This window comes from Apodemus sylvaticus, chromosome 16 (assembly GCF_947179515.1).
Source record: "Apodemus sylvaticus chromosome 16, mApoSyl1.1, whole genome shotgun sequence".
In the NCBI taxonomy this organism is placed as follows: Eukaryota; Metazoa; Chordata; class Mammalia; order Rodentia; family Muridae; genus Apodemus; species Apodemus sylvaticus.
In genome coordinates this window covers 17,450,862-17,476,521 of record NC_067487.1, presented here as the reverse complement: position 1 = coordinate 17,476,521, position 25,660 = coordinate 17,450,862, and the positions used below count along the sequence as shown (strand labels likewise).

At 47.0% G+C, this 25,660-nt stretch overlaps 1 protein-coding gene across 1 annotated transcript in view; it reads left to right on the top strand.

Moving 5' to 3' along the window:
• Myo10 (myosin X) overlaps nucleotides 1-25,660 on the top strand; it is a 207,179-nt gene that overhangs the window by 71,154 nt on the left and 110,365 nt on the right. Inside the window, exon 3 of the mRNA XM_052159434.1 lies at nucleotides 13,983-14,141. Coding sequence (XP_052015394.1) covers nucleotides 13,983-14,141 — 159 coding nt within the window. The remainder of the gene's footprint in view (nucleotides 1-13,982; nucleotides 14,142-25,660) is intronic.

Sequence of the window (25,660 nt, the reverse complement as noted above, 5' to 3'; positions counted from 1 at the left end):
GGTCCCAGCACCCACCTCAGCGGCTCACAACCTCCTATAACTCTAGCTCCAGGGAATCCAACCCTCTCACCTAGACACTCTAGACACATGTACATAGGTGACATAAAATACACAAAATACATAAATAATACATAGATGGCCACGCCCTTATTGGGCCCAGCAAATAAAGAGCCATTTTAAATGAGAAAACTGTATGCATCCAGATGTAGCCCAGTAGCCCTCGGGTTGGCATGGCCCCACAGATAGCTGTTTCACCTCCGATTTGCCTACCACTATGTGACGTTGGACACGTGCCTTAAGTTAGCTGGTCCTCATACTTCATTCATAAAATTGACAGAAGAATAATAGCACATTCCCAGAGATCTGAGTGTCAGATGTGACATAGCTTTTTGATAAGTTATACTGACCGGAGTTGCCATAATTTATGTGTACATATAGATAATTTATACACAGTATGCACACTTGCATGTCAGACTAAACCACTAAGCCATGGGAGGGCTGGCGATGCACACACTTTAAGATGGAGCCCATGGAAGGTTCCACAAGTCTGAAGGTCAGGGCTGGATCAGCAGACCTGCCAGGGAGTGCGTCGGTGAGTGTGTGGTCTGCGCACGAGGCCTGGTCTTGGTGTATAAGCAGGCCAAAGAACGTGAATCTGAAGCAGCATTTTCCAGGGTAGACCCCTTGACAGTGTTTTGAGTGACTTCAGAAGAGCAGGTGCCTCATTTCAGAGGCAGCGCCACGTCCTTCTGTCTGCCTGGAGCCCAGATCTTTGCCGTGTAGTAGTAGTGGACACTTGGAGTGACCAGTTTCTGTCTCTGCTCGTCCTTTGATTCATTCGCTTTAGCACTTCTCAGGCACTGTCTCCTCTGCTCCTGGCACTTTCCTGGGTGCAGGGTGCAGCGTCAACACCCCGAACAAAAGAGCTTTTAGCAGAGTTGGGGCAGGAGATGACCTAACCCCTGTCATAAGACTCAGAAATTACAGTTATTTCAGCTTGGATAAGCCCAGGGGCGTGCTGTCTAATGTGAGTTATTATGTACAAAGGGTTTTCTATGAAGCGATCTGTCAGAAGACTTTACTGTGGGCTGCGAATCCAGGATCACACTGGCCACCTGCTTTCCTGCCTCTCACACAATGCTAACCCCTCTCCTGCCACTCTAAACAAGATTCGTCTCCTGCCTTCATGATGGAGCCCTCTTTGTTCAGTGATCAGATATGGTGAGAATCCCAGCAGGAAGAGGAACTTAAGCGAGTGTATGCTTAAAAAAACAAAACAAAACCAAACCTCAAGTCTCTAACTCTTTGGGGTCTGGGATAATGAGGCCAGGACAAAAAGATCATCATGGTCTTTATATTAGACACACGGACAAAGCTTATTAATGAGAAACTGCATGAGAAAAGTCGGCGTGGAAGTCAGCTTCCATTGTTGAGTTCAAATAGATCCTTGCTTTGCTGAAGGCGCCTGACTTAGTCATTGGTGTCCTTCCCATGATGTCTGCTGCTGCATTTGATGGTCCGTGAAACCTGTGAGGCAGACGGACTGTCCTTTTCTATCTGTGAGAAATGGCAAACGTCAAACCTTTGCAAATGAGAGTTTATCTCTAGGCTTTTTGATGCATGCCTGTGCATAATTTAATAAAGGGTATTTACATGTCTGCTGACAGATTTTGGTGCTCTTAAGTAAAAGTTTTTTGTTTTGTTTTGTTTTTAAGACTTTGAAAGTCTAGAAATTCTCCCATGGAATTTTGGCCTACTTACCAGAGTTGTTCGGTTGGTTAGTAACTTGTCCTGACCTTTGTACAGAAATGTTTTGTTCGTTGAATAGGCTTAGCCCAACTCACAAAATCATTATCCACGGCATCCCAGCTCTACCAGGTAGTAAGCAGGTTTTACCATCCACCTTGCACTCTTGAAAACGTGCATGGCGGCTGACTGATGTCTTCCCCTCAGGTGTGCAGTCTTTGGGATTGTGTCAGTGGAGTGTGTGGATACTTAAATCCTTCATTTGAGTCACTCTCGCAGATATTGGTGACATTTGGAGGACTGTCATTTAAAGCGTGGATGGACAGCTTGCCCCCTTTGTCCTCTGCCATGGTTTTAGCCTCTGTCTGGAAGATGTCATGCCTTTCTGTGTTATAGTGAGTCGGTAGCAGCCACGCTTCTGGCCACAAGTACTAAACACAGTACTTTCAAAGGCCTTCTAAGCATATGGAAAATCCAATGTTACTCTTGTTGTAACATAGGATGAAATATTCAACAGCTGGATAGATGGGCTTTCTTGTGCTGGTCTTTCTTGATTCTACCGGTTAGTAGCTGACCTGCCTGGAGATGTCAAAGAAGCCTTCCATCCTCCATTGTACAAGTCCGTTCATCTTTTGCTGGGTCCCTCGTGTCTTTTTTTTTTTTTTGTCCTAACTGTCCATCCTCTTCTCTCTCCAGCCCCCTTTTACGTAAGTTTTGTTTGATATAAAGAAATTTAATAGAACTTATGTAGTAAAAATATATAGGTCAGTGGGTTTTTTTTAAAAAATATGTTCCAGAGCTGTGTAGTTGTCAGCAGAAGCGATTCTATAACATTTTTAGGGATTTAAAAATTATGTCTCTGTATGGGTTTATATGAACACGTGCATGCAAATGCATGAAGAGGCCAGGAGAGGGCGTCAGAGTCCCTGAAAGCAGAGTTAGGGGTGGTGTTGAGCCGCCCAACATGGATGCTGATACCTGAATTTAAGTCTACTGCCAGCACAGTATATGTTCTTAGCCGCTGAGCCATCTCTCCAGACCCAGTGTTCCATTTTAACCAATCATGCTCTCTCTCTCTCTCTCTCTCTCTCTCTCTCTCTCTCTCTCTCTCTCTCTCTCTCTCTCTCTCTCTCCTTCCCTGTCTTCATTTGTTTGGGCATTTCAGATAGTCATGTAACGCGTGGCAGTTTATGTGTGCCCTCTTTCAGGGTGCCCAGTGTTCCCAGGGCTCTCCCGTGTTGTAGTGTGACTCAGTCCGCCATTCCTCTTGTAGCTGAGTACATCAGATTGTGTCCCGTTTAAGTTCTTCCCACCTCTTGGCTAACAGTGTTAGTGTGAATACTTGGTTCGTGTGGATGTATGTTTTCCATTCCCTTGGGGGATCTATCCCTTCCTAGAAGTGGAATTGCCAGGTCACGTGGCAACCCCGCTTGACCTTTTGAGGACTGCCAAACTGCTTTCCCAAGCATGTGTGCCGCGGCGCATGTCCACGTGCCTGTGTATCCACTCACAGCTTTCAGAGGCGTTTACATGACCATCACGGGGTCAGGGAAACAAAGAATTTTGTTTCATTTGATTTGGCTTTTGAGGCAAAGTCTTGCTACAGCCGGGGCATGACTCTGGCTCAGCCCTCCTGTTTTGCCTCCCCCCCTCACACACACACACACACACTCGCTCCCCTCCTCCCCATCCTGGTCATGTTGGCCCGTACTACCAAGTGCGCTGAGACCAAGTGTTCTGATTTCCAGGGGCCTTCGCCCTGAGCGTGATGCACTTTTTCCTTCTCCCTTAACCTGTGGCCGCGCCTTTGTCATTTGGGGCATTTGTTTGTCACAGCCTCTACTGGGCTCCATCCAGAGGAAGTCTCTTGCGTGGGTGTGGTCGCTGAGAGCTACTGGCACTCTTTATTTTTGCCTCTGTGAAGAGATGAAGGTAGCTCAGGTGAGGAAAGAACGCAGCCTATGCAAACACTGCGGGGAAGCAGGAGGCAGGTGCTTACAACTTCTATTTGTAAGCTTCTGCTTCTGTTCCGTTGTGACTCTTTCGTTACCGACCCACCTGTGAAGATCTGCGCTTATGAAGGTGCCCCCCCCCCAAAGGAAGGAGGCCCAGACTCCCTTTCGAGGAAGCCCAGTGGGGTGGACACTGTGAAGGACAGTGACATCAACGAATTCAGTCATGTTTCTTGATCGTGACCTCAGCTCTGAAAAGCTTTACTGGGGTTTTCTCTAGGTTTTCTGAGCAGATGTCCTGGCTCTCAGACTGCACCATCTTTCCAGTACAGAATGCACAGGGCTTTACAGGACACTTACCACCATTGCCTGCCTCTGCCTCTCCCGAGTGCTAGGGGCGAAGGCGGGCGGGGACCACTGCTTCTTTGAACAGTCTGTTTTCAACCCTCTTGTTTGGCTCCTGCTGCAAATACCAGGGAAGCCATCTCACCTCCTGCTCTTCACTCTTGTTTGCTTTGTCTTGTGTTTGCTTTCTGAGACAGGGTTTCTGTGGGTAGCCCTGGCTATCCCGGGACTCTCATGTAGGCCTCACACTCAGAACTCCTCTTGCCTCTGTCTCCTGAGTGCTGGGATTAAAGGCACGCACAAGCTCGGCCCCTTACCTTCTCTTAGGCTATCAACAATGCTGCTGTTTTTAAGAGAACCTCTCTTTAATGGCCCTACCCCAACCCCTTTCAGGGGCTCAGATCTCTCCATAGATGCCCTGGGCCATGGGGACATTGCCGAAGAGAATTCTCTCAACTTCCGCATTCCTCCACTTCGTTTCTGGCCTTGGTGCCTTTACTTTTTGTGCCGTAGGTTTGAGCCAAGTGACCCTTCGGCCCCCTCTCTGTACATATTTTAACAAACAAAACAGCCAAATTGACTTTGGGTTTTGTCTAGAATCTGGAATCAATCAGACCCTATTTTTCCCCTCTCTGGATTGTTACTGCCCTGTGGGTCGCCTCTTCCTTGCCACTTAGAAGCCTGTTCATTTGGCAAAGGCAGCCTAGGAAAAAGCATAGTGCTTAGGCAAAATCAAACTTGATTTTGACTGTTTTAAAACCCGTGTTTACTGAAGAGAGGCCACACTGTGGTCTTCACTTGGGTGTCAACCAGGGCTCATGGAGGCCAAAAGAGGACACCCGATCACCTGGAGCTAGAAGGACATGCGGCTGCAGCATGGGCAAGAACTGAGCCTGGGCCTCCAGTGAGCGCAATGTGTTCTTAACGCTGAGCCACCTCTCCAAGATCCTCCGTCTCCGCCCTCATATTCAGCTTAAGGTAATTTCGAGGCAGGCAGTGGCTGAAAAACTGATCCACAGCTCAGCCTTTGGAGTCAGGCTTAGACAACAAATGCTGGTCCTCACGGAAAGATCACAGGGCCAGCCTTGGCCTGGTGGTGGGCTTCCCTTTAGCAGGCAGTTGCTAAGTAACCAGTGTGGTATTGGATGAAGCAATGAGGAGCCAGGGTGTTTCACACACATTTCAGTCAAGGATGGGTCCAGCACTGGGCCCGGCCCGCAGGCAGGCAAGCTGCCCTGATTATCCCCGCTCCTGCTCTGGCCACCACAAATTCATCCTGCCCCATTTCCCACTCGGTCTTAGGAAGCAACCTGGCTTGTCACACTCACTCGCTGCTCCAGGAACTGAAAACCTTGTTATCTCCATTACTAGAAAGAGATAAGAAGGGTGAGAAATGACATTTGGGGTGTCACAAAAGGCTTTTGTTTGGGTGTTGGCCCGGGCGGGGGTGGGGTGGGTGGAAGATGATTTGTAGAGCCAGGCCTGGTAGAAAAGGAATGTCCCCAGTGCCATTTCAAAGGGACTGTGACTCACCTGTAGGTGGAAATGGCCTGGCAGAAGCATGGGGAACCTTGGGAAGGTGCTGGAGAGAAAACACGTTAAGGAATCGAGGCTTAACTTGGAAGCCACTGAAGCAGTCTGCTGCGGAGGCTGTCGGATGGCCAACAGCACTCAGATCATGCAGCTGATAACAGTCACTGGATCAGCTCCGACCTCCGAGCTGCTTCCTGGGGTGCCCAGGAGTGTTGGCTCCTCTGTGACCATACCCTTCTCACACGAGAGTTCGGGCTTCTAATGACCTTATGTCAAAGATGAGGAGAGTGGGGCTGGAAGTCGCCACTGGCTCACTTCTGTGGGGCTCAGGACCACCAAGTCCATCTGGTTTACACTTGAGCCTTTCCTGTTTCATACGGAGGAAAGATTATTGTGGCTCCTGTGTTGGGTAAGGCCCGCTGCATCCGACAGATACAGTTAGATTATTAATTAGAAACAGTGAGGGGGCTGGAGAGATGGCTCAGCAATGCTCTTCCAGTACTGAGTCCAGAGGTCCTGGTCAATTCCAGAAACCACATGGTGGCTCACAACCATCTGTAATGGAATCCGACGCCCTCTTCTGGTGTGTCTGAAGACAGCTACTGTGTGTTTGTGTGTGTGTGTGTGTGTGTGTGTGTGTAATACAATAAAAATGAATCTTTAAAAAAAAAGAAATAGTGATACTAAGATGTTTTTAAAATGTCACCAAAAACACAGCACAAAGCTTTATGTCCACATATATGTATGCATTTTACAGAGGTGTACATGTGTGGGGGTGGCAGATGGGTTCTGGTAGGGTCAGTTCTACCATCCCCAGATTTGCAAAGTAAACATGGTGGCTACCAAAGGCTGAGGCATCTTAGGTCATCGGGTTCCTGGCTTTGGGAGCAGCGAAGGCGACATCCCTTGAGGACTAAGCAAGCACACAAGCCTGGCTGTGGCTTCTGAGACCTGAGTAGATGGGTGTGTGCCACCACCACAGCCAGATTTAGCTCCTTTATAATTAGACTCTCTGTTTTGATGTGATTTCACATCCACGCTCATTTGTAAGCAATTACAGAGAAAGCGCCCAGGAACCGTTTGGCTAGTCTCCTACCCAGAGGAGACCGGACCCAGAGAACTGAGCCCAGCAAGACACTGAGACCTGGGGGTATACCAGGGCATCTCCGGGGGCAAGGCATCCACTCCACAACCCCTCAACTGCCCTGGACTGCCAACCTCCTGCTGCCCTCCTGCTGGTCCCTCCCTAATCTTGAAGCCCTGTCCCGCCCGCCCACTCTTCTCACTTTTCTTGCTGTGCAATGCTGTCATTTTCTTTGCCCTGTAGATTCTCCTTAGAGATGACCAGCGTTTTCCTTCCTGAGGAAAGTCATGGAGTTCAGTACTTCAGAGAAATGGGGGTCCACAGGCACAGTGCATGGTCTGTGGGAGGACTAATCGCAAGCTTGCCACACAGGAGGAAAATTATTATTAATTGAAGATTTCAAAGTAGTGAATAGAAAGGATTTGGGGCATTAGCAACACAAAGAAACAGTGAGAGTTTGGGGCGGTAGACTTAGCAGTTATCCTGACCTGGCTGGCACGCATGCTAAATGTATACTGATGTCTTAACCATGCACCTTGTGAAGATGTAGCCACGATCTCCCACGTAAGAAATTAAAAAGACACATGTACACACGTCCCTCATTTTAAAAAGCACACACTTTCTAACCTTATGCCTAAGTCAGTTTTGAGGTCTGGCTTTCCCTAAAATTAAATATCCTGAGATTTGGGGGTGGGGCGGGGCGGGGGTCTCTGTTCATTCTAACTATTGTACCAGTTACTGTCCAGGCGCACTCCTGTGTCTAAGAGGGACAGTCCTATGCCGAGCACGGAGGTAGGGCACAGGGACCTGTCTCTGTCCCCATGCCAGCCCTCTGTCTTGTGTCTGCTGCCTGACTGTCCCTCTCTGCCACCCGTGGTTCCTTCCTGCACAGGGAGAGGCCCTGGTACAGCTGCTCATGGGTTTGCGTTACCTGCCTACTTTTTTGTCTCTCAGTGGATTGCCAGTTTAGGGAGGCACTGTGTAACTAACAGTCATATTCTCAAGGAATACCTCATCCTGGGAAACAGCAGGAACCCAGAGGCAGAGGTGGACACTGAGGCCACGGTGAAGGCCTACTGGCTGGCTTCCCCTGGCTTGCTCAGCCTGCTTTCTAATATACCTCAGGATCACCAGCCCAGGGATGGCACCGCACACAGTGGGCTGGGCCATGCCACATCAGTCACTGAAAAAATGCCCCGCAGACTTGCTTATACTCTTAATTTTATAGAGGAATTTTCTCAGTTAAGATTCCCTCTTCCCAGATATGTTTAGATTTGTGCCAGGTTGACAAAAACCAACCAGCACAATGATGGTGGCGGTGCGGTGTGGTGGTGGTGGTGATGGTGTTGGTAGTGGTGTAGTGTGGTATGGTGGTGTGGTGGTGGTATGATGTAGTGGTGGTAGTGATATGGTGTGGTAGTGATATAGTGTGGTAGTGGTATGGTGTGGTGGTGGTTGGTGGTGTGGTGGTGTGGTGGTAGTGTGGTTGTGGTGTGGTGGTGGTAGTAGTGTCCTCTTGGAATGCAATGAAAGGAATCTATTAACATCACTCTGTACTATAAAAAATTCTATGCAACCATGGAAGGCCAAGTTCTACGCAATATCTACATTATTTGGAGGTTAAAAATAACTTGATTAAAGTGACAAGTCTTTGTGCTAGGTGGTAGTGATACACGCCTTTAATCCCAGTACCCAGATGCAGAGGCAGGTGGATCTCTGAGTTCAGGCCAGCCAGGACTGTACAGAAAGACCCTGTCTCAGAACCTTTGACATTGCCTCTGGCTTTCTCGGGTGTCTGTATAGGCATCTGGCCATGGGGATGTTGGGACACTTCTCCATCCAGGTGCCCCTGCCTTGTCACTTACACTGGGTCATCGCTTATATGTTCCCAGCTTTCCTGGCCTTCCCACTGGATGCCAGGAGCTCCTTCCTCTTCTCCCCTATGCCCTGATAAGTGCAAATGTTTCCACACATTGCCCATTGGTCCTTGGGAGAAAAACTGAGGTCTGCTACTCTAAAAGAAATCCCAGGCTTTTGTGAGATGAGGCTGCCATGATCCAGGTCATCCTGTGTCTCATGTGTTGATTGTAGTAGGATTTTGCTCCATGTTTAATTCTCTTCAGTTGGAAAAGGTAGGTTTTTTTTTTTTTTTTTTGTCTGATGTCTCCTAATGACATCGGTACAAGGAATCTATTAATAATATTCTGAACTTTAATCATGTCACAGAAGCATAGGGAGAGGTGTGTGCTCTGTCTGTATGGTTTTAAGCTAATAACTTGAGGGCCCAAGTAACTTCTGATTAATCAATGTGTATCTTGTCTTTTCTGCTTGCATCCAGAAGTGGACCCAGGTCTGGGCCAGCTTCTCAGTTGTTTTTTAAATCCTGTTGATGGGCTTCTTGTATCCCACTCTCTTCAGCAATCCAGTGAACTCACCACCATTGGTTCACACTTCTTCGTGAGGGCTCTTTTGTTCCAAGGCCCTATTTCCGCTCAGTTGATTTCCTGTCTGCTAATCTTTTACTGTTTGCTCATATCCCTGTCTTTAAAAACTTGTAGCAGCTGTTGATTTACTGTGTAGCAGACAGATGTGTGGGTAGAGAGCATTGGACAACTTGTCAAGTTGGGTCTTCCCATCTGTCATGAACATCCTTACGGCTTTCTCTCTCTACAGCCCCTGAGTCCCTGGACATACTCAGGGCCTTCAGCTTGGTGGCAGGTCTTTCCTGGCTGTCTGCTGAGTCTGTTTTGCAGTTTATTAATCATACAACTTTTCTTCTGGCATTTGCCTTATGGATAGAATTCAGTTATTTCTCACTTCTTTTAGAAATACATTTTATTACTGCGCTGTGACCCTCCCTCATTCCTCAGAAATAGTTCAGGTAGAAAGGGTCTTGGAAAAAGGACCACATCCTCTAAACTTACAGTTTTGTTTTTTGTTTAGGAAGAATATCACAAACCTTATAACTGGTTAATTGCTGTATATAAAAATGGCTTCCAATAGTTCAGGAGGTTCTGAGGGGCTGGGAAGTGGCTTAGTCAGTGACACGCCTGTTGGGTAAACCTGAGGACCTGAATTCAGATCCCCAGGACCTGCTGGGAAATTGTACATAGTGGCATGTGTCTCCTCACTGGAGACAGACAGACAGACAAACAGAGCCCCAAGGCTTGTCTGCCAGCTAGTCTAGCTAATCAGTAAGCTCTTGGTTTAGTAACAGAGGTGATATAAGAGAAATTAGATGGATAGCAAGAGTGGGAGACCCCAGGGCCATCCTCTTACATCCTCATGTACCCACATGCATGTGCATCTGCGTGTACACACACACACACATACACACACACATGCACATACATACATGCACATATATACACACATACACACACATACACATACATACACACATGCACACACACATGCACATACATACACATACATACACACATGCACATACATGCACACATGCACACACACATACATACACAACACACATACACATATACACACACATACACACAGAGTAAAGAAATTCTTGAATTATGCGGTGGCTCAGTCATACTGGTCTTTTGAAATCCTACCAAATTAAATCGGGTTTTTATTCATCCAGTAATGCATTCAGACACTAATTCAAGGAGGAGGATGGGGCTGAAGAGATGGCTCAGTGATTAAGAACACTGGCTGCTCTTCTAGAGGTCCTGAGTTCAACCCAGCAACCACATGGTGGCTCACAACCATCTGCAATGGGATCCAATGCTCTCTTCTGGTATGTCTGAAGACAGTGACAGTGTACTCACATACATAAGATAAATAAATAAATCTTTAAAGAAAAAAAAAGGAGGCTCCATTCCTTGGGCTTTTGTTGTTGTTGTTGTTGTTGTTGTTGTTGTTGTTGTTGTTGTTGTTGTTGTTTTTAACCTACCAGTGAGGCTGTACCACAGCATCCGACATGAAGTAACTCCTTGGATGCCCTGGCTCTTCTTTATGCCTTGTGCCTTTTTAGACGTCTAAAAACCTGGCACTGTGGATTCATTTGCACTGGTTATTCTTCACAAAGAAGCATCTTAAGTGACCAGACATGGCTTATGTACTGATAGGTCCACGGTGATGGCAGAAGTGTGCGGTCACATTGCAGTGACATCCAGGAAGCAGAGAGACAGGAATCCTGGTGCCCAGCCCCCTTCTCCCTACAGCTGTGCACATCTGTTGACTTTTCTTAGAGTATAAAATCCACTGCCTGTTCCATAACCAGACAAAAGTTACCTGAATGAACTTTCTGCCGGTGACGCCTCGTCTCTGGCTGGACAACAGTCCTCCCCGTCCTCCCGTTTTCTTAGATACGTTCTGGTCTATTCCACCCCTTTCTGACACGCTTCATCTAGTCACAGCCCGTGCTAACCCTGTAACAGTTATCGGCCTCTGGTTGTCTTACACTGTGCACGTAAGGAAGAAGAGTTCTAATCCTCTTGACTCTCACAGGACGGGAGTGGGCGGAGTGGGTGTTTGTGTATCTCTCCTCCTCAGACTGCTGGTGGTATGGGAGTCAGCAGGAGGGCTCTAGGAATAACTTGAGGCCATTGTTTTTCAGATTTTTGGAGTTTTTGTTGTTGTTGTCATTGTTATTGTTGTTGTTGTTTTTCTGTGAGACTCTGCCTAGCTCTCATCTCTCACATGGACTCACACATCACCTTGGTTTCCACAATGAAATAATAAAAGAAGGAAGGAAAGAAGGGAGGGAGGGAGGGAGGGAGGGAGGAAGGAAGGAAGGAAGGAAGGAAGGAAGGAAGGAAGGAAGGAAGGAAGGAAGGAAGGAAGACACAAAGAAATACATAAAGAAATGTCTTATTTTAGACTACATCTAACATGGAGATAGAGTCATTAATATGTACATATGTATGTGTGGCTGTTAGAGACTGTATATTTTTTCTAGAAAGCTAAATAAATATACCACATAAACTTTCAATCACGCCTGTCTTCAGACTTTAAGATACTCACTCGACCTATGCAGACCTTAGTTTCAGGAGAGTGCCGTGTGCTCTGGGCAGAGAGGATCCAGTGCAGGCCAGGCCTGAGTGCCTGGGATGAGAACATGTCTGTCGTGCCGGTTTGAGACTCTTCTTTCCTGAGAGAGCTTTGGAGGCGGCATGTATTGAACTCAGAGGAGCTTTGAGCAGCTTCTCAGGGCTGCTTTTGACCATGTTTCTCGTTCTTAATGATCAGCTTCCGGAGAAACACAACACAAGGCCCTCCTGTGTGTCCGCTCCTGAGCTAAGCAGGAGCTGACCGGGTTAGGCGCCTTCTACCCTGCACCTTCATCAGCTCTGTGCAGTGCCCTGTCCACATGGGGTCTTCCTGAAGCACCTGCCTGGAGGGAAGCATGCTAGAGAACCACGGAGGGCTTGTCCAGGTGGCCCCAAGGCTACGCATCCATTGTTGGCCCATATGTCTTTCATTTTCTCCTTGGTGGTTATGACTTAATATGGAAGGCCATGGGCTTCCTGTCTCTGGGATGTCCTGGTGCCATTTCCTTTCTGGCTGGTGTTCTGGATGTGGTGCCCCCACCTATACCCTCAGCAGCTTGGGGACTCATCCGGCTCACAGTGCTTGTCGGCAGGGAAGGCCCCTCCATCACCTGAGCTGGGGCTTCTGGGCTCTATCCTCAAGGGAGTGTCCAGCAGACAGCATCTGGGGAAAGTAGTTCTACCTCAGGAGGGAGGTGGGTGTACTTGTACTGGACTGGGCAAGATTCTCAGGGCTGGATTGGACCAACTTTTGTGGTACATCTGGGATAAGTAACACTACTGAAGTTTTATTTTTTTTCTAGAAAAATAAAACTTGCCACTTGTACTAAAACCGCTGGGTTGGTAGTTTGGCAGGTCTCAGCCTGTTGATCTCTTTTGTAAGAATATATCATTTGTTGCTATGTAGGCAGCTGGTTGATACTTGATTTAAATATCCCCAATCAAAAACCTCTTCAAACATGGCAGAAATGGTTTTGTGTGCATGTATATGCACATTTTGGGGGGGGGGGGCATGTGCGTGTGCGTGTGTGTGTGTGTGTGTGTGTGTGTACACGTGTGTGTGTGTGTGTGTGTGTGTGTGTTTTATGTTGTTTATATTCTATTTAAAATAATCTTTTGGTAGTTTTGTTTTATTTATAGGAAGCTTGTATGACTTAAAAACTATTAACTATACTCTAGTAGGGATTGAGAATATAGCTGACCCTAGACCTTGGTTTGATTTTTCTGTACTGCAAAAACAAATTAAACCCTGAACATAAACGAAGATATGTAATTCATAGTAAAATCACTTTCATATGTGTATTTATGTGCAAAGTAGGTTGAACTTGGTCAACAAATAGAACATAGCTTGTTGTGGTTAATTCTCTGGTTGTTTATGGTGGAGCAGCACCAAGTAGTACAGAAATAATCTCAAGAATGAACCACACTGTATGAGCATTGCTTGGCATACATGCTGCTACATGCATGTGTCACTCATATATGTCACATAAGATGGACACATAAGGTAGATCCTCTAATAAACCAAGACCGTATGCATGATACATGTCTTGGTGGAGAAGGAATACCGACAACATTGTCTGCATATTGATGCAATAATTTATGACAGTCTTGTAGCACATATTTAAACTGCTGGAATAACAATCTGTATCATTTAATATACTTGAATTGAGGAATTTTGCTGTGGAGTTTTGAAGCCACCATATGAAACAAAGATCCTGCCTGAAAAAGCCTCATCAATTTCTTTCTAAAAATTTGATTTTAGATTTATGTTTTTATTTTATGTGTGTGAGTGTTTTGCCTGCCTGTGTGTATATGCCTGAGACCTTTGGAGTTCAGAGGAGGACACCGTCAGGTCCTCTGGAACTAGGGTTGTGGGTGGTTGGAGACTCCCATGTGGGTCCTGGGAACCGAACCTGTGTCCTCCATGAGAACAAGTGTTCCTACCCACTGAGCCATCTCTCCAGCCTGTAGTTAGTTCCCTGATGTTTAAAGAACCATGAAGAGGAGTGAACAGTGAATTTTAAGTTTTGTGAGTCCCAAAGGATGATTGCTACTTGACACAATGTCTTCTAAAGTTTACTGTCAAAATAAGTTCTTCCTTTAGAAAATATATAGATTGGATAAAGAAGATGGGGAAAAATGCATTTCTACAATTTCTACAATTTAAATTTAGAGCGTTTGTCCTGAGATTATTTTCCTAGTCTGTGCACTTTTTTTTCCGTAGATATATTCTTTATTTACATAGTCTGGGCACTTCTAAGGAAGTCATTCACTGCAACTAAAAGTGCTGTTCCTCTGTGCCCGCAGGTGTTCACCTACAAGCAGAGCACGATCACCAGCCAGAAGGTGACAGCTATGCACCCCCTGCACGAGGAGGGCGTGGACGACATGGCTTCCTTGACCGAGCTCCACGGAGGCTCCATCATGTACAACCTATTCCAGCGCTACAAGAGGAATCAGATCTACGTGAGTTCTGCCTGCGGCTGCCGGGGTTCCATATGAAACTCCAGGCGTTTGCCCAACGTCCGCGAGCCCTGTGCCCCGCCCCCACAGAGAGAAACTGCTCAGAGTTTGCCTGTTTCAAGTTCCCAAGAATAGTTCCTCCCCTTCAAATACCTCTCATTAATTTCAGAAAAAAACTATGTTTTCTAAAAGTTTTGCCAAGTTCAAAACTCAAGAGAAAAAAAAATAGATACTCTTCAACTTCCTTTTGAGGGGGTCCCCTGCAGTTTGAGCTGGCTTAGCCTCTTGCTTCCTGTGAGGAGGAGGCACATGGGCCTTGTTACTAAATGTTCTTCTACACAGAGATCATATGGACTCTGGCGTTCTTCAGCTAAGGACACCTAGTACCCTAATCCAAGCTTCTTTCTCTTTCCTTTGACTTTTTCTGATTTTCTGATTTTCCCTGCCCCCCCCCCTTGGGAGGGCGTGGTCTTTTCTGGCTCTAGGAATCATCCTGGGGTGATAATTTACCTTCATGGAAATCCTGTCTTTCTAAGTTTCAGGATTTAATGTTTTGAATGGAGGAAATGCAGATACAAACCCTTCATGCATATTTTTCTCACTGCTTTCATGACATGCAACTAAATTTAATATTATAAGTAATATGTAAAACAATTACAGTTCATCTTGCGGAGATGATGTAGCAGTTCGAAGTACATACTGGTCTTTCAGAGACCTGACCGCAGTTCTAGCACTTCTGGCAGTCAGCTCAGGACCACCTACACGGCAGTCTGATGCGCAGTCTGCCCTCTTCTGGACTCTAAGGGTACCTGCACCCACACATGCGCATACTCAAATATAGACACACATATATACACATAATTAAAAGTAAAGTAAATCCTAAGAAGTTCACTTCTATAATAACTTTTTGACATTGAAATACATTCTCTTACCTGTTAAATTAATTGTCCTCTATGTGTTATGCCCTTTTGAATCCCTATGTTAGCAAGTTCTTTAAAAGTACACCAGCTGCTTACACATTTTGTGTCATGTTCAATTTTATATAGCCTTCTTTTGAAGGCTAACATTATAATGCTATTGAATTTTGTGCTCTAGGAGGTGTGGTTAATCCTGCCAATACTGCTTGGATTAGTGATGATTTCCAGCCCTGCATATGTGGTCCTCCGTGTGGAGGAAAGGGTGACGGGAGACATGAGATGTTTGTGGGCTCCATGCTCATGTTGTGAGAAAGCGCCTGATTCTTTACCTTCTTGTGCTCTGTGAAAGTGCCATCTTTCCCAGGCTGGCCTGTTGTTTGCCACATGCTCTCAGACAGCCCTGCACTGAGGAAGCTGGTTGTGTCTCCGTCCCCTGACTGTAGAGCTTGCTGACACCAAATCTTCAGATTGCAGTGTTTTCCGTTTGCCCCTTAGAAAAGGTGGCACTTGTACAAGTTTGTGTACAAGTGGCCATGGCATTTGCGTCTTGCACACACCAGTGCCGCACGTTCATTCTTTCATCAAAAATCTCTCGTCTGTGTCAGCAGTGGGTTGACAGGCACGCATGCTGCCCACTGCCCTGTGTGCTGTCACTTTCAACATGCAGACCTGTCGTGCAGCTTCCTAATGACTTATGTGGTCATTCTTGACCCGAGGATGCTGCCAGGTACCTAGTAATTATGCAGTAGGCTTTCGAAAGGTGAGTGCCATGCACAGTACAAGTAGCCTCTTCCAGCTGCCGAAAGAACATCAAGCTAGAGTTTTGAAAGGAAGAAAAAAAAACAATTATTGTGCCCCGCCTCTTGCAGGTATTTCAGAACCTGTGCTCCCTGTCAGAAGAAAATAGATGGAGGTTCTTATTACACGTTTTCAATAGATAGGAATGTGGGTCAGTGAGAAGAAGCAAACCTATCCCAAGGCTTTTAAAAGCAGAGCCTTCTGAAACAGTTTCATTTACCCTACTCTTTCCCCTTTTCATGATAGTAATGGTAAACCTGATAGCTAAATTGCCCAGTAAGTCTTTGAATACGGTCTTGCTCCTGTTTTCTGATGTGAGGTTCTTTTCCATCTCTTTTGAGTAAAAAGTACAGTTTTTGTCCATGAAACCTACAGTTAAAATGAGTCAGTTATGCTCCAGTGTGCTTTCCTTCTGAGATGTGGGTAAGAATATTAAATGCCCATAAAGGATGTCGCCCTTTGCAGCTGCTTGCAGGAGGTACAGTTCTGTGATGTACTAATGATTCAAACCACTCGCTATTGAAAAAGCCACCACTTGCCTGTGTCCTAGCTCTGTTTGTTATCTGTTTATATACACATCTGAGGTTTGGTTGAGTTTTGCTTAGGGTGTTGTCCTAATTTTCTGTTTCTGACATAACATAAAACAGCTAATTTAGGGGGCTGGAGAGATGACTCAGTGGGTAAGAGTACTGAGTTCAAGTCCTGGCAACCACATGGTGGCTCACAACCATCCGTAACAAGATCAGACTCCCTCTTCTGGAGTGTCTGAAAACGGCTACAGTGTACTGTATATTATTATTTATATAATAAATAAATGAGTCTTACAAAATAGTTTTTTTTTAAAAAGAGCTAATTTATCTAGTTACAGTATGCAGGCATGACTGATAAAAGACATCTCAGTAGCTCAAGTAAAGTTGTCTGCAGGGCTGCACTGTTTTCTGGGGGCCCCAGGGGGATCCATTTCCTGATCATTCTCTTTGCTGGCACAATTCAGTCCTATGCAGTTAGTTGTAGATGGAGGTCTGCTTTTTATTCCTGACTGGAACCTGAGGGCAATTCCCAGCTTCTAGAGCCACCCACATTCCGTTTCCTTGGATTATAGGTTATAAATCCTTCTGTGGCTTTCTTCCAGGCATGTATTTGTGTGTTCTCTCTCTCTCTCTCTCTCTCTCTCTCTCTCTCTCTCTCTCTCTCTCTCTCTCAGAAAGGGTCCCAGTTTTTAAGTCTCACAGTTGGATCAGAAGTAGGAAACCAGGGAGATAGCTCAGTCAGTCAAATCCCTGCCACATACGCATAAAGACTGAAGTTTGAGTATCCAGCATCCAAATAAAAGCCAGCATGTGACTGTAGCACCAGTGCTGGGGTAGGGCGAGACTCACGGATGGATCCTGAGGGAGTCAGCAGCCGCTAGCTAAATCAGCTCTGGGTTCAGAGACAGATTGCTTCTCAAAGATAAGAGTAAAACGTGACTGAGGAAGACAACTGGTGCCAGCCTCTGGCCTCCTCACATACACCACACACACGTGCACACATGTGCACACATGAGCACACGCCACTGCCTGTGTGCATGTCCATACATGAACGCACACATAAACATACACCGCATAAATATTTTAAAGGTTTTTTTTTAAGATTTATTTATTATATTTATTACAGTGTAACTGTTTCCAGACACACCAGAAGAGGGCGTCAGATCCTATTACAGATGGATGTGAGCCACTGTGTGGTTGCTGGCAATTGAACTTAGGATCTCCGAAAGAGCAGTCAGTGCCCTTAACCACTGAGCCATCTCTCCAGCCCTAGAGGTTTTTTTTTTTTTTTTTACATATAAAAGTAAAGCAAATGAGAAGGGCCACCCCCTGGTAAGGTCTGCAGATGCACTTCCCATCATGCATCGCTGTGGGCATTTAAAATCCCTGTTTCCAGGGTGGAGTGCTCATCTGTGTCTTCAGGAGGTACTAATGACAAGGGACTCCTGGAGCTAGCCTGCTCTCATGTGTGGATGTCCTGTGGGGCTTTCTGCTCTGAGATGGCAGATTGGCTGTAGGAAGGACCGCCTCCGGGAAAGAAGTCTGCTGCCCTCTGTTCAGAAGGATTTCATCCAAAAAGAAACAAAAACAAAAGACCACTTGCTCACTTGCTTTTTTTGTTTAATATTTACCATCCCTTACAGAAAGAGGTAAAGAGTATCTTAATTTAAAAAAAGAAAAAAAAAGATTTGGGGCAAGACAAACGAGAGCTGAGCCCCACTTTTCGTCATAAGCCACTCAGTTCCACATGGCTAATTTACCCTTTCAGAAATCCCACGTCTTACACGTTGTTTTTGTAGATGTCAGGTATCAGAGCCCTCACTTTGTCAGAGTTGCTTGGAGTGAGTGAAGGCTTCAGGTGTAACCTTTAACCGTTTATCTGACTTACTCATCTCATACCAACAAGTTTTTATTTAGAAAACTCTAGCCTGGGACTTGGCACCACGTTCTGGGGCTCTGGAAGAGGCTTAGAGCGTCTCCCTGACCTCAGTATGCAGATTAGCAGAAAGGAAAACCCAAGGCTTACCTGCTGTACAGCATAGAGACTGAACAGCTGAGGTCACCTCTCACTGAGGGGCGGGTGACAAGCTTCCTTGGCGCCCTGTCTCTGGAGCCCCGCATCATGATTTAGGTCCCTTAACTCTTCGTGTCTGTAGGCCACCAGGGCTCTGTCCGGCCACTGATAGGTTTGGATCCTCCATTCCTCCTGACATTTCCTGTGGAACTCTAATGCTGGACGCCCTTCTTGGACCCACACTGGAGATTCCACTTCCTTCCTGTCCTCCCCTGTTCTGCATGGTAGCTACTCGCCATGACCCCCAGCTTCTGCTCTAGGCCTCCATGATTTGATATATGCCTATTGGTCTTCACTGATGGTCCTTTGGTGGGGGGTGGGGATCTGAGGAGGGCCTCCCTCTCCTCCCTTCCCACCTCCCAAGGAGAAGGGATAAACGTACCACACAAAGATGAAAACTTGTTGAACATGAGGGCCTCACTAAACTGGGGGAAGCTGACCATGATGGTAGAACCAAATGTTTGCGGGAACTACTGAGAAATTAGCTGGGATAGGTATCCAAGCTTAGAAAACCCCAAAGCATCTGCTTTCAACTGGATGACTGTCTTCTCTGGGACACTTGGCTATATTGAAGACATTTTAAACTATTGGAGCTAACTTGAGAGATGCTAAGGGTATCTCACCAAGTAGAAGCCCTTGAATGCTTCTCACCAACCCATAGCACAGCCTATACCACAAGGTATTATTTGGCCCAACTTGTCACAAGTGTCAAAATTGGGAACCCTGCCCTGCCATCAGGCTGATCTGAAGGTGGGCAGTTGATGGCATAGCGATGGCGGTTTTAGACCGGCTTGGAGGTGGGAATAAGGCCTTAGGCGAGAAGCCGCAGAAGTAGGCGGAGGAAGGATTCCCAGCCTGTCAAGCGTGGCAGCAGGACATCATGACGCCAACCATCTTGGCAGCTCCTTAGGGAGACTAAGAAGGAGCTGTGGCTTCCGGAGGTCTCTCCTGGTCATCCGTGGAGCCTGCATCACCTCAGATTGTCTAGCGCAGTGTGGACCGGAGTGGATGAGATTCCGGTTATTCTGGTGTTAGGTTCTATGTCCGAGCGTGGGACTGCTGGACTGCTGGCGGTGGCGTGGAGCATTGCTGGCGGTGGCGTGGCAGCTTTGCGCTCCGCCAGACGGAGGAGAGTCACAATCCCTCCATTATGGGCCGTGTCCGTTCTGAGTCAGTCCTGTGGAGGAGACGACTCTCCCAGCAGCTAAGGAATGACTCCAGACCACATCACTTGAGCCGCGGGGAGCCTGCAATTGTGGTGTTGAGGAGAGCCCCAGAGGAAGCAGTTCTGTGTTCCGCCCAGCTCCTTGGTTAGTTTGTTGGTCTTGCTGAGCAAACAGAGCAGAATCAAAGGAGCTGGGATGTCAGGGCGAGGCTGCGTATAAAGATGCGCCCGTGAGCGCTACGGCTCATTTGTTGTTAGCACTTCCTGGTTAGGTGGCAAGCAGGCCAGCCCCCGTGTGTCAAGGTGTAGACTTGTTCCTGAGTTACTTTGCTTCGAGGAAGAAAATTGCACTAACGGAGAGGCCCCAGTCAGTTAGCAGCTTGTTGATTTCGGCAGGCGTTAGTGGAGTTTGTCTCTGGCAACAACATGGGCAACGTAAAAATAGAAATATCCTGTTGTGGAGGTTTCTGTTTGGGACACACCATAATCAAAATTGGTTATTTCATTTCCATGAGAGGAGTCTTTCTTCCTAAGTAGACCTCTTGATTTGCTTCCATCCATTGTCAAAACCGTTTGTTTTCGTTTGTTGTTTGTTTTTTAAAAAAGCGTCTACTTGTCACTAATGTCAGGAGAGCCTTGGCACAAGACACACACCAGGAACAGCTGAGGGTGGTGTGGTTTGTGAGGAGGCTCTTGTGTTCTGACATTTTTTTTTTCTTTTACTGTTACTTGAAATCAAGACTTGTGTTGCCAAGATGTAATTGTAACCGTCTGGCTAGTTCTGTGTCTTCTTAAAACTTACCAAACTGGGCCTGTGAGCTGCCAGTCTCCACCTCAGCACAGGACGGTGGCAATTAGGACCTGTGTTTTTGTGATGTTCCACATACACCCTGCCTCTCCTTTGGTTCAGATTCCTTTCAGCAGGAAGAGAATTTGAAACATAAATTCACTTGGCGGGGGGTGGGGTGGGGGGAGAACGTGGAGATGTTGAAAATTCTAAATCCAGTTGCTGGGCTCTGCTCTTGGGATGCTGGCATCTTTTAAAAATACGTGAATGTTTAAGATTTAATGTTCTTTTGTTTAACTGTGTTTTCATTTGGTGTAATCAGGCCATGGCAAATGGTTTTCTTGTGCAGAAGGAACTGAGCAGAGAGCACCCTTGAGTGGAGTGAAAGGAGAGTGGGGTATATTGGCGGGGTGGGGGGAGGATATTTGCAGTGTATATTCCCACCACTTCCTTATTGAGTTAGCCTTGCCTGAATATCGCTGCAAGGCTCCAGGGTTGCAGGATTCCTCTTGTTCACAGTAGCTTTGTGTTGAAAGACTGCATAAGCGGAAGGCACTTAATTGATTGGTGGGGACGGACATGAGCAAACCACAGACTCGAACTCAGGGAGATTGAGTGCTAAGCCCAGTGGATACGCATCAGGAGGAGGAGGCAGCAGAGTGGTCCCCAGGCAAGTCGTGTGCACATTTGGGGATGTTTGGCCAAGGAGGAAAGTGGCTCTCGTGGCAGCAGATGAGTGTATGCAAGGAGTAAGGTAGCTTGATGCATGTCTTAGGGTGTCCGCTGCTGTGAAGAGACGTCATGACCACAGCAGACTCTTACAAAGGAAACCATTTAGCTGGGGCTGGCTTACAGTTCAGAGGCTTAGTCCATTATCATCATGGTGTTAAACATGGCGGCATGCAGGCAGACAGAGTTCTTCACCTGGATCCACAAGCAGCAGGAGGGGAATCTGAGCCACTAGGCCTAGTTGAGCTTCTGAGATGTCAGAGCCTAGTCCCAAGTGACATTCTTCCTCCAACAAGGCCACAGCTACTAATAGTGTCACTCCCTAAGCACCTATGGGGGTCATGTTCATTCAGACCACCACGGTGCATTGATCCAGGGCAGAGCGTTCAGGGCACTGGAGCAAAGGCTGTCACTGCTCACTAGCAGGGGACCAAGAGCTGGCCAAGGTGCAAATTAGTGAGCTTCACTCAACTCATCAAAAAGTGATGGCAGAGAATACACATGAGCTTTGGGGGAATGTGGTACGGTAGGTAACCAGACTTTGGCTAAAGGTAGACAGCATCAGGTCTGGGACGAGAGTTGACCAATAAACCTGTTGGAAAATAATGACATTTTCCATGGCGAGTCATGGAGGGTCAGAGAAGTGCACGCCATCATGCCACGGTGCACGTGAGGAGATCAGAGGACTGCTTGTGGGAGTTGGTTCTCTGTCGACAGGCATTGTGGCTAGTGCGTGCCTTTTGTTCCTGAGACATCATGTTGGCCCTAAAAGTCCGAACTTCTACAAGATCACTGATTATCTGTCAGAATGTGCTCTGGTGTGAGGAAACAGGTGCTCAGGAGAGGTCAGCGTCCACCATGAGCCATTTCCGGGCATCCAGGGGAAGAGGGTGCCGGTAACCCATCGAGAATGTGGATCTCAGGCTGCCGTTCACACAGGGTAAAGGTTAGAGTGAATCACTGCCGTTTTGACCGGGCATGGCTGCAAGGGGAGGGGGGAAATGATGGGTAGGAAATAAATCTACAATAAATGATTCCCACTTAACTGGGATTCCCTTCAGCAGAACACATCACAGCGCAGACTGTAGATTACTGGTTTCCCTGACATTCAGCCGACTTGATCTGTATGCAGCCCTGTGGGACCATAGGATGAAGAGTGTTGTTAGCAGTGATGGTAATAAACACCTCTAACTCACGGAGCACTTCCTGATAGTTAACTTGGGCGCTGACATGCTATAGCTGATCAGAATCTTGGTTTAGGGAGATTAAGCCGTGTATCAGGGAAGGTGACACCGGGCAGAGGACCAAGTGTTTGGACTTTTCCAGATCATGATCTTGACATTAGCCTTTTCTATTGAGGGAATTCTGACAGCCCTCCAGCGGTATAGCCCGCCATGTCTATAACTCACCGCAGCTAAAGCCTGTGGCTCACACAAGGTTTTTAAATTATCCTTGATGTTACAGGAAAGTGGTCTACACAACTCCTAGAGGTGCTGCAATACCAAGCCAATGTGTGCAGTGGACAAAAAAGGCTACTCCACTTTCTTCCTCTAAAAGTGTTTTTGGGCCACATGTGCAGTGTCTGTTCCAAATTATTAAAATGGGCAAGGAGGTATGTTTTGTCGGGGGTGAATTATGTGGGACTCTTCTGGCAACACAGTTAACTTGCTTCCAAATAGGATGTATCTTCTATTTCTGAACAGCCATAAAAGCGAGTTGTGTTATTTAGCATTGTGGAATTTGGAATCCAACATGCAGGAGCTGGTTACCTGCATGTGTCCCCAGCGTTAAGCTGCAGAACCATCACAGCCATTTTTGGAGCGGTAATCATGCCTTTTTATAGAGTGCAGAATGATCAAAGCTCGCACGCAGTGCCACGCCCCAGCTGTCAGGGCTCCTCCAGCGCTCTGCCTTCCGCCCCACTTGCTACCCTGTGCCGGCCTCTTCCTCCACCTGACGCTTAGCTGCTTCTTGTTCTCTTGTTATTTACTGACCCTGTGCTTTAGAGACAAAATCATCTTTGCAAAGCGTGATATCCTTAATTTTGGGGGCAGGGGGTGTCCTTGACCATATTTATTTTGGCCGGGTTTCAAATACTGTAACTTGTTATTATTTGGGTAGAGTATTGTGAGCCATTACCATGGTGGGTTTTTCAAAATATATGTCTGTTGTGAGGTTCAGAATTGTTTAGCTTTGGCACCTAAATTGGCACAGGCAGTTGAAGTTCATTGTAAGGACCCTTCTGTGGCCAAAGCCACTGTTCTGAGAGTCACATCTGCCTGGGTGGTGGGGATGATGTCTGAGAAATGATCTAGGCAAACTTGCTAATGACATGGACATCAGGGAGTGTGCTGACAGAGACTGGGGCAGCTCTGGTGTATATAGTTCATTCCTTGACCCCTGTGGTGTAGTACATACTTAGTGGGTTAGGGCTTGAACTGTTAAATCAGCTTTTCAGAGGTGGAGGGAGAGAGATTGGGTATCTCGGGTTGAATGGGTCCTGTACGTTGGTGGGCGATAGCGGCCATTGCTGTTAATCCACAGTGGCAACTATCAAAACCTGATTCCCATCTTGCCCTCATTCGCCCACCAAGAACTGCAGAGAGATCTTCTTCCTGTCCGCTCTGTTCACTGTCTGCCAAAAGAAGGTCAGAGTGGTGGCCTCAGCCTGCCTACACGGAAGCGTCTTGTTTGGCAGCTAAGGGCAGGTGGTGTGCATACAGCCGTCTTCGCCCGGTGTCTTAATTACTGTTCTACAGCTACGAAGAGGCACCATGACCAAGGCAACTAACTCATCGAAAGCGTGTGATTGAAGCTTGCTTACTGCGCTGGAGGGTTAGTCCATTATCATCCTGGTGGGGATTGTAATAGGCAGGCACGGGTGCTGCTGGAGAAGAAGTAGCTAAGAACCTTACTTATTGATCTGACCTAGTGCTGTGGCTGAGCACCAGGCTGAGCCCAAGAATAAGGCCAGCCTGGGTTACAGGAAACCATGGATCCTAGAAAAAGAGAAAAAAATTCCGGCGTGCTCAGAATCCTTTAAAGCACTAGTGTAGCATTTGATAGTGATATGTGGGAATAATAAAACTTGTGTTCATGGCGGAAGAACTGTAGCTACCCTGCATACTGAAGGGGGGGGGGCACTGTAAGGGAGACATTTGTTCTGTCAGTACTGGGCATCAAACCCAGCCTTTTAACATGCCAAACACACACTCCACCTCTGAGTTACATCCTCCAGCTTCCGTAGTCCTTAACAGTCAGGTACAAGCCGGGCGGTGATGGCGCACGCCTGTAATCCCAGCACTCTGGGAGGCAGAGGCAGGCGGATTTCTGAGTTCGAGGCCAGCCTGGTCCACAGAGTGAGTTCCAGGACAGCCATGGCTATACAGAGAAACCCTGTCTCGAAAAAAACCAAAAAATTAAAAAAAAAAAAAAAGTCAGGTACAGCTCCACCTGACGCCATTTGCCAACCCAGGAGATCGTTCCGAACCTTATCAAGTCAGGAAAATCCGATCGCTAGGCTGGGGAAGGGTGTAAAGTACACGGAGTGTGAAAGGCCTGCAAGTGTCGCCTAGAGGCCTACACATGTTGCCTGTAAGGTTTTATTCCAGAGTTTACTTTAAGGAATAAGGGCAGTTGACTATAGTGGCACTGGAAATCAACCTCAGGACTTGATCCATGCTATGTGCAAGGCTCTGCTCTCAAGTTACAGCCCAGCTGTGAAGGGGGAGGAGTTTACAGCCCCAGCCTTGAAGGGGGAGGAGTCTACAGCCCAGCTGTGAAGGGGGAGGAGTCTACAGCCCAGCCGTGAAGGGGGAGGAATCAACAGCCCAGCCGTGAAGGAGGAGGAGTCAACAGTCCAGCCGTGAAGGGGGAGGAGTCAACAGTCCAGCCGTGAAGGGGGAGGAGTCAACAGTCCAGCCATAAACGGGAAGGAGGTTTGAATATATTGAAATGAAAATCCCTTTGAAAACTCTCATTTCAGCAGTTCCATTGTCTTAAGAAGGGAGCTTAGCTTGGTGTCCATTAAGTAGCCATGCTTTCAGCACCCACAGTCATCCCTCTGAGGTAACCTGGTTAGGGAACGCCTTCATCTGTGTGTTATTCCATAGGTGGTATGGCACCATCCTGTGTAGCCAGGGGGGTCCTCTGGCGGGATTGACCCCGGGAGCCCGGCGTGATTTCAGCATAGATTAGCAGGTACCATGTACTGTGCCCACTGTTGGCATCACGTTTGTGGATTCAGAGCTTGAGTGAGACCGGAAGTTCTCAGGAATAAGTTAAATCAGCTACTAATCTGTGTTTTAGGACATAAAGGCACATCTGCAGCCTTCGGAAGTTTCCTTCTAGATTGTGGCAACTAAGGGTTTTCAGGCAAGACATGCATCTCCCAGCAATGTTTGTGTGAACTTGACATTCTCAATAGTGTGTAATATTAAGTAAGAGACCTTGTTTCATCCTGGCAACTCACTAAACAGAGTGGAAAGTGAGCAGGGTACCCTCCCTGTTTCCAAAGGACCAA